We start from the raw sequence: 13,720 nt of genomic DNA on the forward strand, positions 1-13,720 counted from the left end.
AAATGAGCTGATGCATGTACTCAGTATAATGCCTAGACAACTCATATTTTTGTGGCCTTCTGGTGTCTAGGCATTTTACTGAGTTCCTGTATCAGCTCATTTACTCCTCATGCCACCGGCTTGAAGTTAGATTCTGCTTCCCCCCATTTTACAGATGAGGAAACTGAGGCTCACTCATAAGTCCAGGGTGACATACCCTGCCAAGATCACATAGTGAGTAAGTGGCAGAGCTGAGATTTGTACTTGATGATTTGTGACTCCAGAGCCCAAAGGTTAACCACCAGGCAGCACTGCCAAGGGAGAAACACTGGCAGGGCACCACAGTCACCTGGTGGATGGACTGTCTAGAGACACTCCTCCTCCCGCTGGAGCTCATGCCACAGCCGTGAGAGTCACTCCCTGCACTTCGTGGGGGAAGCAGCTAAGCGACAAGAAGAAGGGCGTAGTCACTGCAGGCCTTTATTTCAGTGGCTTATGATTCAGGGGTGGGGTGCCTTCTGTGGACATAAGCCACCCTAATAGCACCATTTGTCATTATGACACAGGTTAGGTTGGGGGAAACTGGAGCTGGAATGGAAGAGTAGAATTCTGATTATTTTAGCAGTTGAAAGTGACATCACATCAGAGCCTCTATAGAATGGCAAATTGGAAGCTGGACCAAAATTGCTTCCAAATGTATCCAGGGATCGTTTGCTACAGCTGTGATAAAGTCGTTTGGTTGTTTGGGGAGATGCGCTTCTGTCTAAACCGCTGTCTGGGTTGTGTGTATGTCAGCCCGCCGGGAAGGCTGCCCATCAGCCCCGGAGGAGGGATAGCTCCGGGGTGCTGTGCCTGGGTGCCCGGACGTGCCACACCCTGGACCGGGGCGGAGAGGGGTGGCTCTGGGGCGCTAGGGTGGCCGCTCCCTCGGTGTTTCTTTGAGTGCGCTGTGAATGTCTTTCCGTGTCACCGAGCCATGTTTTCCGTTTTTTCTCATGGTCGCGTGGTTGTCCTTGGTGCGTCTGGTGGGTAGATCCGGAGCTTTCGGAGCAGACACTCTTGTCCCTGTCAGCCCCTAGGCACAAACAGGAACACTTGTGAAGGCCTCCAGGATGCGCCTGGCTGTTTGACCAGCCCTGTTGTTGGTGGAGGGTTTTTCTCCACCCAACTTGTAGATGAGACTCGTGGGGACCAGAGCTTCAGTGAACTCACTTCCTCTCTTCTCCTTTTTAGGCAAAAGAAGGGGAGCGTGGCTCACAAACACTGGGTCGGACCCTCGAATCTGGTGAAGTGCAAGCCATGCCCCGCTGCACAGTCAGCCATGGTCTGCGGCTCCGATGGCCACACCTACACTTCCAAGGTCAGTCATCCCAGTTCTTTTTTCTTGTCATCAAGAGTATCCTGGGGCTGTGTGTTCTCCCTAGTCTCTGCGCCAGCATGAGGGTCTGTGACTCTCGGTGAGCTTTGGGCCTTGCCCTCGAGAGGCTGCTGCATGGGGAAGTTCTCTAGTCAAAGAGACAAATGCCACCCGTGGAACTGCAGTGATCCAGGGCTGTGGGGAAAGGAGGGTTCTGAGGGTGGCATGTGATCCTGAAGTCAATCCTGGCAGGCTTCCTGGAGAAGGTGAGGTAGGAAGCAGTCCCAAAGGTTTGAGTCCTATAGCTGAGCCAATGGGTGTCTCTGGAGTTTGCTGTAAGACGTGGCCACCCGTTTCCCACAGCTCAAGCTGCAGTGCTTCTCTCTCTCCTCCTGTTGTCTCCGTGAGGCTCACTTGCGTATAAATTCTGGGGTTGAAGACAGTGGCCATCAGCAGCACCCTGGCCGCCTGTGGCCATACTACCATGTGGTTGTTGGGGTGGGTCCCATCTTGGTCCTTACCCCTCTGCACACACAGGTGATAGCATCTGTTCCTATGAGCCCCTCACCGTCCTAACTTTTATACCATGGAGATCCCCCAGGGCTGCGGGGGAGGGCGGCTTACTACTTGCTGTCCTCAGAGGCTTCTTTGGGTTATTTCAATGCTGTGCCATACTTTCCTGCTGATTCTGTTACACAGATGATATATTTTTGCTCACTGAAAGCAGAATTGTATCCTCTCAGATTTTCACATTTTTCTAACTAAAAGGGATATGTTTAACAAAACAGGAAGCCAGAAGGTATGTCTAGCTTGTACTCAGGCCCCTGTAATCTGCTTTTAGGACCTCAATATTGTAATCACTCTTTGAGTGTTCGTTTCTTCTTTCAACACATATCCCCTGAGCCCACATTTTTATGTGCCAAACTCTGTTCCATGTACTGCGGAAACTTAGAGTGGAAATTTAAAAGGTTCACTTATCTTCATAGCCAGAGTCAGGAATCCCTGCATCTCCAACTCAGACCTGCTCTGGGAATTAGGGCTTCTCTGCTCAGGGTCACAGTCAGTAAATCCTGGTAAAAGAGCCCAGGTCGGCTCAGTATATCCCCCCTTGCCCCTTCCCTTTATTTCCCTTCCCCTGATGAAATCTGTTTAAGATATTTGTAGTAGGAGGGCTTGCTGCTGGTACTCTGCATACGTCTGGAATTGTGGGTTTGGGGGAGGGGGTCATGACTTTGTTCTGTCCCCTATCCACAAAGGCAGATGAAGCCAGCATTGTCTTCCACCTAAAGCCCAGCTTCTAGGGATGTGAACAGTCACCTGGAGATTCTGCTGAAATGCCCCTTGTGATATAGCCGGTCTTGTGTGGGGACTGAGTTTCTGCATTTCTCACAAGTTCCCAGGCGGTGTTCATGCTGCCGGTGGTTGGACCACACTAGGCAATGAGGACTTTGGTTTTTAGAGACCCCTCCTGATAGATCTCATTACCTCCCATCTGCCCTTCCCCTGCCTCCAAAGGCCCTTTCTGCATGATGGAAGAGGTGGGGAGGATTCTGTAATACAGGTCTGTCTGTGTGTCTCCCCCCTTAAAATGCTTGGGTATCTTTCCTCTTCCTGCTGAAACTAAGCCCAGAGCTGTTGTCATTACTAACAGAGCCTTCCAGAGTCAGCTGCCTTCCTACTCCGTTATCGCTCCTTACAGAAATCTCCTTCCTTCACTGGTTCAGCACGTAGCTTGTGAACGCTCCTAGCTGTTCTAGGCCCCGTGCAGAACATGGCAGCGGAGCACAGGGCAGGCACCGTCCCTGCCCACTTGCAGGTTGCAGTCTGGTTGGGCAGACAGAAATAAGTAAGTAACCAAACAGATAAATCTGCGCTTTGAAATTTGGCAAGTGTTACAATGGGGCTGAATGAGAGAGAGAGAGAGAGAGAGAGAGGATGCTTTGTAGGGGATGGTGAAGGAAGGCCTTTCTCAGGAGGTGTCCTTTAATTAAGAGTGAAGGGTAGAATGATCTAGACAGAGAATAGCCTGGGCCAAGGCTCTAAGGCAGGATGGTGTGTGTGAAGAAGGACGAGAATGCCTGTGTGGCTGTCACTGGGGGACCGGGGGAGAGGGAAGGCGAGAGAACAGTCTAAGAGGAGATGTGTAGCCGAGGCTGGAAGGTGATGGTGCCGTCCGGCAGTGCCTGGTTGGGAGACACTTGTTACTGTAGCGGCCGCCTTCTCTGTGTCGGACTCAAGAATGTGAGGCCGCAGAGACAGAAACAGTGCCTGTCCCCACCTCCACCAGACACAGGACGCTGTGCGTGGTAGGTGCTCAGTAAGTATCATGGACGAGAGGGGAGCCTCCAAGGACTCGGGCTGAGACGGAATGGCGATAACCTGGTCTGCGTAACCCATCTGGGCTCGGGAGTGAATGGATTGCCGAGAGCTTAGTGATGGAGAAGAATAAGCTGTCCCCTCCCTAGGCCAAGTCGCTTAGCTCAACAGCCAGCCCAGGGCTCCAGCAGAGCATCACAGACTCCTTGCAGTGCTTCTCTCTTTTTGAAGATCCAGTTTGCACTGTTCTAGATTATTCCCTCCAGCTCTGGAGCAAACGGTCTGATCCTCGAGCCCGAGATTGGAGGCAGGCCCTGAAATGTCAGTGGGTGACCGGGGCTGTTGGGACAAGGGGCGTGCTGCACATCAAAACCAGCCAAAACCCGCCCGCTCGCCTCTGTCTCTCATTCGCCAAAGGAGCTTCAAGTGCCGGCCTCCTGTGACCCCCAAGCTACAAGGAGCGGTAGTTAACCTGTCAGCCGTGGCTTGAAGTGCTGTCAGTTGCTCAGGGAATGTCTCTGGAAATGCTCGCTGGTCACAGCCCCCTGCAGTCTGGGCCGGAGAGTTGGCTTTTTGATAGAGAAGGTGGCCTCCTCACCGGTACTGGTAAATAGCTTGTCTGCGAGGCAGGATCGTGGTTTGGAAGATTCCTCAGAAGAAGTGTGACTTCCAGATACTGCTGGGCCCTCAAAGCTTTCATTGGCCTCAGCCCACTATGGCACTGGTGTCCTTGAATTCCAGCACCAGCTGAAAGAGAGTCCTCAAGTTTCCCAGACCTGCTCAGCTGTCTTTTCCGGAAGCAAATGAAGAGACCTAAAGCATTCTTACTAGGAGTTGTAGTTTCATTCTCCCCATTCTCTGTATGGGGTATACTGAGGCCTGCAAAGCCATGGACAGCAGCGGAGTTTGAAACCCAAGGTTTCCTGCCTCCATGTCTGTAATCAGCTGCCTCTATCTGAAGTTAAAACAAAGGGAAGGAGTCAGGGAGGGGTAGCACTGCAGTGGAAAGTGGTGTGGGAATTGGTCTTTGGCCTTAGACCAATAGTTTTCTACCTTTTTTGAACTTCAGTAGCATTGGCATTTTCCTTGTCCTGAAGAAACAAATCGAACAGTAGTCTGTCAATAGCCGCGTGTTGACTGCTTTAAGATCTCTGACCCTGATGATGGTTCTAAACTCCAGTGGCATTCAGCAAGGCTTCCTTCCAAGGGGGATGTTCCAGTCTGGTCTGGTTTACTACTCGAAGTATTTGAATTATCACTCCCAATGTATGGCCACGTTTTAACAGATTTAGGAGGACATTTTAGTCTTATAGACAAAGCTGTTGGAGGACCATGAGTAGATGGTCATTTAATAAGAGTGAATGTACATTAATGAACTCCATCCCCTAGAATTATGGCCTTTTCTGAGGTCATTGGGGTCAGGAAACAAAGGACAGATGAGACCATGAAACATGTTTAACAGGAGGGATTTGATATCTTAGGTCAAATTCACAGAAATTATTGTTGGTAAAATATATTGCTGCTTTGGTCCCCATCATCATCAGGGAAACCCACACCCCCTAGTAAATGGTCACAGTACTCCATGGGGAGTGTTTGCTCTCTCCTGCTTGGATCTGAAGACTATGGGATGCACTGTCAGGAGGAAGGAGGAACCCGCACATCAGCTCTGCTATGGCTGCTGGGTGTCTGTCTTCAGGTGACATCGCGTGAGCTTTCCTTCTGCTCCTACACCCATAATAGTCAGAGAGGCATAGAACTTAGGAGCAGCCCCCATCTGTGGCAGAGCTTCCTGTGTCCCAGCGTTGGGGACACCACTCAGAGATTGATGCTACCCTCCGGGATCAAAGATAAAGTGAAAAAGAATGCACAAAGCCTAGATGAAGGGATATGAGATGTTTCTGGCAATAAATGTTCATTCAGACTCTATACCCCTAAAAGAGAAGGAACAGAAAACCACTAGGGAGGGCAGACACATCGAAGGCCAGCCCTGCAGCTCATCTGAGCATCTGATACAGACCGTGTCCCTTGACATGGGTTTGAGACCATATCACCCTAGTCATTTCACAGCCCTTGATGTCACGTTCTCCCTGCCAGGAAAGCTAAAGTATTGTGGAAACTCAGTCACCATTTATTTTCTTTCATGCCGTGTCAAGCATTGTCCCACTTGCCATGTTACAGCAAAGGACAAAGCAGACAATGTTTTCATGGAACTTGAAGGTAGGCGAGTGGGAAAGCAGTCTCCTTGTGTTAGCAGAGATGGTCAGCTGAGGGGCATCGTGGGTGCGGCAGGCCACAGAGTGGGCCCACCTCCGCTAGTTTGAAGGTGTGAATGGGTCTTCATAGTGGAAGTGATGGTCCCACTGAGAGCTTAAGGCTGGAAGTAGTCAGCTAGAATAAGAGTGGTGTGGGGGACAGCTCAGCCATGGGATGGGAGTGGGGGTGGAAGAGAGAGAGGAAGGACAGCATGGCCCCTTGGGGAGCTGGTGACCGTGTCAGTATGACTGATCACAAGTGGACCAGGGACAGGGGCTTAGCTACAGAATTGAGGCTGGAAAGTAATCAGTGGCCATTTCTTCAGGGCCCTGAAGGCCATGTGAGGGAGCTGGAGTTTTCCCTATCGGCCCTGGGGATCCTGTTGAGGGTTTCTGGTTTCAGATTCGCTTACGCTGGCTGAAGGGTGGGAATGCTTAGGGCCAGGACTGGAAGCGTGGTGGCTGTGAGGGGCCTGCTGATGGGTGTGAGGCTTGGATGTGTGTCATCATTGCAGAAATGGGCAGAAAACCATCTATACAGACATTCTAGTCCTAGACTCCCTAGTCCCAGCTTGTCTTGGGATGGTGTGGATTTCGAACGCAGAAAGTCATTTCAGCTCTCAACTCTGCAAAAGGTCTTCTTTGCCATCCTAGTCCTGGTGGGACTTGAAAACCCTCCTGCCAACACCTTCATGGCCTCAGCCTGGGCCCGCTGGGAACCCCTGTGCTTCCTCTCCTCGCCATCCACATAGGAGGATTGAAGCTTATTGGGGTCCTGGCTGCCAGCTCATCATCCTGTCTGTGTGCAGAGGGGTTGCACAGGCATGGCCGACCCAGTCCAGCAGCCTGGGCTTCAAGCGGACAAGCTTAGCTTTCTTCCCTCTGGATGGGAGAGCTGTTTTGGAAACTGGGGTGGCCCTGGGGTCCCTGGCAGCTAGGAAGGGAGAAGGGCCCGGATGCTCCACATCCAGTTTGTGGAGGAAAGACCTCTTTTAGCAGGACTTGATTGAGTCCCCTCTCCGTCTGGACTCAATTGGCCAAAGCTCAGATGTCAGGGCTAGGACTGCTCACTTCCCAGGGAGAAGCTGACCTCGAGGAGAGGCCTCCCCAAATGGAGCTGGGAGCCCCTGAGTGCCAGCTCCGTCCTTCCACCTCAGCCTGGCTGTTGGTAATTGGAAAAGAAGCAGACACCCTTCTGCCGTATCCCCCCACCCCACCCCAGAACGTTTACTTCCTTAATCACTGTTAAACAATTAGCAAATGGCTCATTTATGTCTAGCCGCAGAATAGAGAGGCAGAGTTAAGAACCGCTGTGGAGAAAAATGTTTCTCCTCTGTTCTGAGTGTGCACACACGAGGGAGGGGGAGAGAGGGAGCTTGCTTTACAGGCTTGCCATTTCTTTCAACATATTGTCGCTGCAGATTATATTATTTTCAGAGTCATCTTAATAGTTTCCAACAATTGCTACCAAGTAAAGGTCATGTTTGAAGTTCTTGGCAAATGGAGTCTCTGTTGGCCGGCATTTCCCGTGCACAGGCTGTTTGGAGGGTTAGAGCATTCCAGAATGTGCACTGTAAGACTCTGCATGATAGCGTTGAGCTTACTGCCTCTTCCCGATCTCCACCAGGCTCCTGGGGCCCTGTAACCAGGACAGGCATGGGACCTTTTTAGGTACAACAACTCTTCTTTGCTTTGCAACAGAATGGAGAGTGTGAGTATTTCGGGGGTGTTTTTGATAGCCCTGCCTCCACAGAACCTGCTGGATGAGGACTGTCTTCCCTTGCCAATAGCTTGTTGGTGAGGGCCTTGGTTCTGGCTGAGCAGAGAGTCAGATGATGGGCAACGAAAGATGGCGGGCTTGTTTTTACCTATTCTGTGCCTTGAGGAACTGGAACACAGTGGCAGTAGTATTGGCCCAAGGAAGAGGACAGTAGCAATTAGGGGAGCCATTGGATGTGCCCAATTGGTGGCCCTATGGAGGGGTAAGAATGGTTAAAAATCCCAGTCCCATCCCCATGTGCTGTCAGGTAGCAGCAGGGGGAGAACGCAGTGGTGTGTCCGTGGACCACGTGGATGCCAGAGGTCTGCGGAGGGATTCTGGTGGTAGGTTTTCTGTTGTTTTGATTTTCTGTTGCTCAGAGAAAGCCAGAAAAACAGATTTTATGGCTTTGGACAAAGAGTCCATGGGTCTAACCAACTCTCAGGGGTTGTGTTTTACATGTTAAACAGTTTAAGATTCGGGGACACATCTCCCAGGGTAGGTGCCCCCAATTTTGTCTTTTCCACTCAGGCCTCATTCATTCTCACCCTCCTTTTCTCGGTCAGGAGCAGTCAAGTATCATTTAGAATGAGAGCTGGAATTTAGGGTACGAAACCCCTCAACTCTCGGTTTCGGTAGAATTCTTGCTCTAGTTTTGTTATCTTCCCCTCTTCTCCTTCACAGGGTTTTGGAAGAAGCAAGTACGAATAATACATAAACTAATGATTGTGTCTGGTTAGGAGATAGGGTCTGACTGCTGCAACAAAACCCCCATGAAACAGAGGCTTAAACAGGATGAAGTCTTATTTCTCTCAGGCACAAACATTCCAAAGCTGAGCAGCCCAGGGCGGGTCGTCGACCAGGATCCTTTCAGCTTGTTGCTCTTTCTCAGCAAATGGAATTGTTGAGGGTCTGCATCTGGGTCCAAGGTAGCTGCTGTGCCCCATCCAGAAAGGGGGAGGAAAGAATTGGGGGCACAATTCAGAAGTCACCAGTGTGCTGTCGGATGCAACTTCATCGCGAGGCTCCATGAGGGTGCAAAGAGGTCTGGGAAATGTAGTTTTTATTCCAAGCAGCTCTATGCCTAGCTAAAATTTGAACATTAAATAATCAAAGGAAGGATAGAGTGGGTAGTGGGGTTACCGATCAGTCTCTATCCTGGTGATATTTTGAATAATCCTAATCATGACAAGAACAACAAAACAATAGCACTGAATTACTAAATAGGTATCAAGTACCATGACCTTGTACTAAGAGCCATAGTATTGTACTTCTTCTGTTACTCCACCCAGTTTCCACAACAGACCTATGAGGTCATACTTTTATTAGTCCCAAATTAAAGATCCAATCATTAAAGCTGGAAAACTTTTCCAAGGGTGGCATAACTCTTAAGCAGCAGGCAGATCCTTGAACACGGGTCTAACTCTTGAGGCAGTCTTTACTTCGATGAGTGGGAAGCCGTCTGAAAAGTAATGTAAAGTAGCAGCTGTATCATCAGGACCCTTTTGATTTCGAGTGACAGAAACATAACTCACACTCTGCCTAATCCCCAGATGAAAATTTGCTGCCATATAAGGCTGGAAGCATACTGGGGTAGGCAGACCTCAGAGAAAGAAGAGGAAATTCGGTGTTGACAACATTGCATTTCCTTCTGTCTCTCTTTGTCTATCTCTGCTTGGCTTCATTCGCAAAGAGGCTTTCTCCCCTTGGCAGAATATAGGGAATTTTGACAGCCCCGGATTCATTTCCTCTCTGCCTCGAAACTCGAAAGGCATTTGCCAGTGTCTCTGCTTCAACCCCAGGGAAGGATTCCACCTTGGCTCTTTATGAGTCCTATGTCCATCCTTTAATCAAATGCCGGGTCACGTGACCATCTTCCTCCCTCCTGTTCACTAGGATCAAGTGTAGTATTTTTTTTTTCCAGAGGAGAGGGAGGGCAAGATTATTTCCTGGATCGAGGGAAATTTAAAGAGCAGTGTACTACATAATCATCATCTCCTAAAATGTCAAATAGAACCTCATTAAAGGCTTTGGCTAAATGACACTAGCTTGAGCCTGTAAGAATTTATTAAGGCATTCTAGGTTTCTATGAATGACAGGTATAGATGGGTGTCTAAGCCAAGTCCATACCAGACATGTTAGTTAGCCAGTTAAAGAGAAAGTTCATACAAAATAGAGTCGATTCAGCATGATTATAACTCCAGATTCTTTTCAACCATTTGGCCTAATGTTGTAATCTTTCCTTCTGATCCTGTGGCACATCTGTCCTCAGTTATATTAAGCATTTATTTCTTCTTGGAACATGCCAAGATAACACAGGTTTTTGGCTCCGGAGGATAAACTTTCAGGCAAAATGGTTATTGTGACATTTTCAGGAAGCACAGATGTTCAAACACCATCCGTGGTGAAAACGCATCCACAGAATTTACACAGACTACTTCCACATGCAGATTAGTTATGAAGTTACAGCAGAAGGAAGCAATTCAGCTAATTATTTTACTACTTATTTCTATGTTCTATATGCAAACATGCATTTAACCAAGATGGGAAGAATAGGTATTCATTTCTGCTTCTCAAATGCCCTGAATAGGATGCCATGTAATTAGTTAACGCTTTTGTTAAAAACACATTAGGAAGAATAACCTTCTTGTTGTCGGTTCTCTTGAATGCACAATTAAACCATTTGATAAAGCAATTACCTGAACACAATTATGTTCATCCTCACCCCATCAGGAGATGAAATTAAGGATTAGGTAAAATTGCAAAGCTCATGAGGTCTCTGCCAACCCTTCCCTTAGAAGACAGGGAAGTCCCTGGCCAGTGTGAATCTGCACAGTGCTATAAATCTAATTAAATCATTACAAAACAACTTTAATTAACTTCACAATCATACTGCTTTTCTCCTTCCTTAAAAGAAACAAACAAAATATTCCCTTTTGGTGTTCTGTCAGTCGGGCTTCTATACCACATGTTCCAAGAGAACAGTGGAGCCCCAGACAGGGGTAAGTCTTCTAGAAACTGCTCTCATTGTCTGAGTCTTAGGCTAGTACCATCTCAGGCTAGCTGGTATGTCATGTGAGGGAGTGAGGTAGGTTAGAGTTTAGCATGAAGCGATGCCATAGCTGCATGTCAAGGGAAATGGCTTTAATGATGCTCTTGCTTTCTCCAAAGCAAGTTGTTGGGGGTTTTCCCCTTTCTGAACCAAATGGAGCAGTTCTCCATGTTTACATACGATTGTGTGGAACAGAAATGCCTCATCCTCTGGTCAAGGATCTTTCTTGAGATGCTGGCTTTTGTCCAGTACTGTGCTCAGAACACCAGACTTAAACATCAGGGAAGATCCTATGTCCAAAAGAGCAACTTTCCTAAGTTCTTATCCAAAGGTACTGAGGACTGCTTTGAGACCCACCTCTCTGCAAAGGCTGGCTGTGTCCAGATGAGAGACTAGAGCCTACAGGAACCCAGAGACCTGGACCAGATAGGTCAGATGGAGCACATGATAAAGGTTTATTTGCTTTCTCCTCTCCTAGTAGAGAGATCAGAAGATACTACTGTGCATCAGCGTGGTGGGATGCCCCAAAATTGGTACCGAGCCAGGTGTCCTGCATCTGTCATGTTATGATCTGTATTTCCTGCTGGCAGCTCTCTAGACCAGCTGCCTAAACCCTCTGGTGAGCACACCACATCCCACCCAATTCCCTGGCACCTAATAAGCAAGATAGAGGTGGAATAGAGAGGATGCCTCCTTTGGTTCTTTTTTTTGCTGGTTTGTTTGCTTGGTTTGTGTTGTGTTGTGTTGTGTCTTTTTTTTTTTTTTTTTTTTTTTTTTTTGCTTTTTTGCTTTTTAATGTACATGAGAAGATAGAAGGGATTCGGCTCCCTTCTACCCACCTCTCTACCCCCGCCAGGAAGGGAATAACCATATTCTTGAGAGTTCAGCTGTGAGGCTCAGCCTAAACATCTCCTCAGTGAAGCTTCTGTGAGCCTTTCATGCTACGTCCAGCCATTTCTTTCTTCTGTGCTCCAGCAGCACTGGGTCTACACTCCTGCGGGCATATTTGTTATACTGTCTTGGCATCATTCATAGGTAAGTGTATGTCTAGCCCCTTGATGAGCTAGAAAGCCTGAAAACTCTGACACAGAGCCCCCTGATAGAATATCCTTTGAAACAGCTGAATTTATAAGATGTAAGGGAGATCCTGAGGATGTCCTCAGTGGATCCTGACCACTGCCTTGGGACCTCTGGGGCATTGGATGGTAGCTGGTTGCATCAAGAGTTTTTAGGGGTCACAGCTTACCTGCAGACTGGAAACAGTGCCATAAGTTCTTACAAGGTGGGAAATTGGAGGTGAGACCCCCCCCCCACGTAAATCTAAAAGCTTACCCTGAATTGAAGGGTGGGCTTAATTTAAAAAGAAAAAAAAAAATCTACCTATTGATAAATTCAAATAGCAAGAACACATGTCAATTTCAGCCCAGATTCCCATTTGAGAAAGAAAAGATCTCCCGTAAAACCTTGAAAGAAAGAACCCTTGAAAGAAAGAATGCTGGTACACCAAACATTTCATGACAAATCTAAGACACAGACATACATCAGTCTAAGTCCTGTGGTGTACTGGGTAGATGGTGACCTGAGGATGGGGTTTCCATTTACATACCTGGTATGGGATCGAAAACCCAAAGCTAGTTAATTGACTTAAAGCAGTCTTGTGTGGGAATGCACTGAGGTTCCTGCAGGAGTAAATGGTCTCTGGGGGGCTGGGCCATCAGCTCCGGCTTCACAGGAGTCCCTCAAAACCCTGCCAGACAGGACTCATAATTCTTTAAACCTAGAGTGAAGTAAGCCACCAGGAACAAGGGGTCGCTCAGACAGTAAACTATAGAATTCGACCCCCAGGAACTTGAGAGGTGGATTTGCATGTAAAATCAATACACGTGTTCAGAATGTTTAAATAAAAATAGGACAGTTTAAAAATTAAGCACTGAATTCTCTGTTACCAGAAAATGTCCACTCCAAAAGGGAGAAATGGAATGATTAAAAATATATTTTAATGAAGGAAACACATGAAAATCCCTTTACCATGGGAAAGAAACCAAGGCTTCGGCTCCTTATTCTAAATTTCGTGATTAAAAACAAGCAATTGGACAGATACTATTTCTGTAGAAATCATATTTCAGAGTAAGCCTAAAGCTTTGCTCAATAGGGGAAAATTCTTTACAGAAGATGTGGAGGTAGTAAAAGCAGGAGGAATTACAGAACTAGAAAATCACCGTTTTTCAGCCTCCAGTGGCACAGCTGATGTTGGTGATGATAGGGTGTGGGTGACACCATTGAACAACCGGTAGGTAATGAACTTCAGGCTATTAACTCCTGAACCTTCAGAGGGATCACAGAATCCCTGAAACTGGCAACTGGCGTTGTTTGTCTTGTGACGTCTTCTGGTTGGATGGGGGCCTCCCAGGTCTATGGAGTATTTTTGCCGAAGGAAGTTAAACTTACATCTAGTGAAGTCTCCAGGGATACCTTCTGTTTACAAGATGTGCTAGATGAAGTAATGAATAAAAGGAGGCCCCGCAGAGTCAGACAGACGTATTCAGAACCTGAGGTGTTTGGGGAGCCAGAAAATGGATTCGCTTAGTGCCTGAGAAAAAGAAGGAGTGGGACACACAGCTGCCAAATGCTCGTCCACACTGGTTGAACCCAAAGAGAAACAGGCCAGCAAAATAGTAAAGGGGAAGGGTGTTTGGAGGACTCTTAGGAAAACTGATTAGGAAGGGGGAATGGGATAGGATAGTAGCATTGCTGTTGAGTGAGAAAAACCCCCAGTTTGTTTGTTTGTTTTTTAAGATTTTATTTATCAGAGAGAGAGAGAGTACACAAGCAGGCAGAGTGGCAGGGAGAGGCAGAGAGAGAAGCAGGCTCCCTGCTGAGCAAGGAACCAATGCAGAACTCAATCCCAGGACCCTGAGATCATGACCTGAGCGAAGGCAGAGGCTTTAACCCACTGAGCCACCCAGGCGCCCCCAAAACCCACAGTTTTAAAAGAGATACACTGT

The 13,720-nt window shown here is 47.9% G+C and overlaps 1 protein-coding gene across 1 annotated transcript in view; it reads left to right on the plus strand.

Annotated features, from left to right (window-relative positions):
- SPOCK1 (SPARC (osteonectin), cwcv and kazal like domains proteoglycan 1) overlaps nucleotides 1-13,720 on the plus strand; it is a 500,054-nt gene that overhangs the window by 371,741 nt on the left and 114,593 nt on the right. The window contains exon 5 of the mRNA XM_032336640.1: nucleotides 1,213-1,339. Coding sequence (XP_032192531.1) covers nucleotides 1,213-1,339 — 127 coding nt within the window. The remainder of the gene's footprint in view (nucleotides 1-1,212; nucleotides 1,340-13,720) is intronic.

Source organism: Mustela erminea, chromosome 3 (genome assembly GCF_009829155.1).
Source record: "Mustela erminea isolate mMusErm1 chromosome 3, mMusErm1.Pri, whole genome shotgun sequence".
In the NCBI taxonomy this organism is placed as follows: domain Eukaryota; kingdom Metazoa; phylum Chordata; class Mammalia; order Carnivora; family Mustelidae; genus Mustela; species Mustela erminea.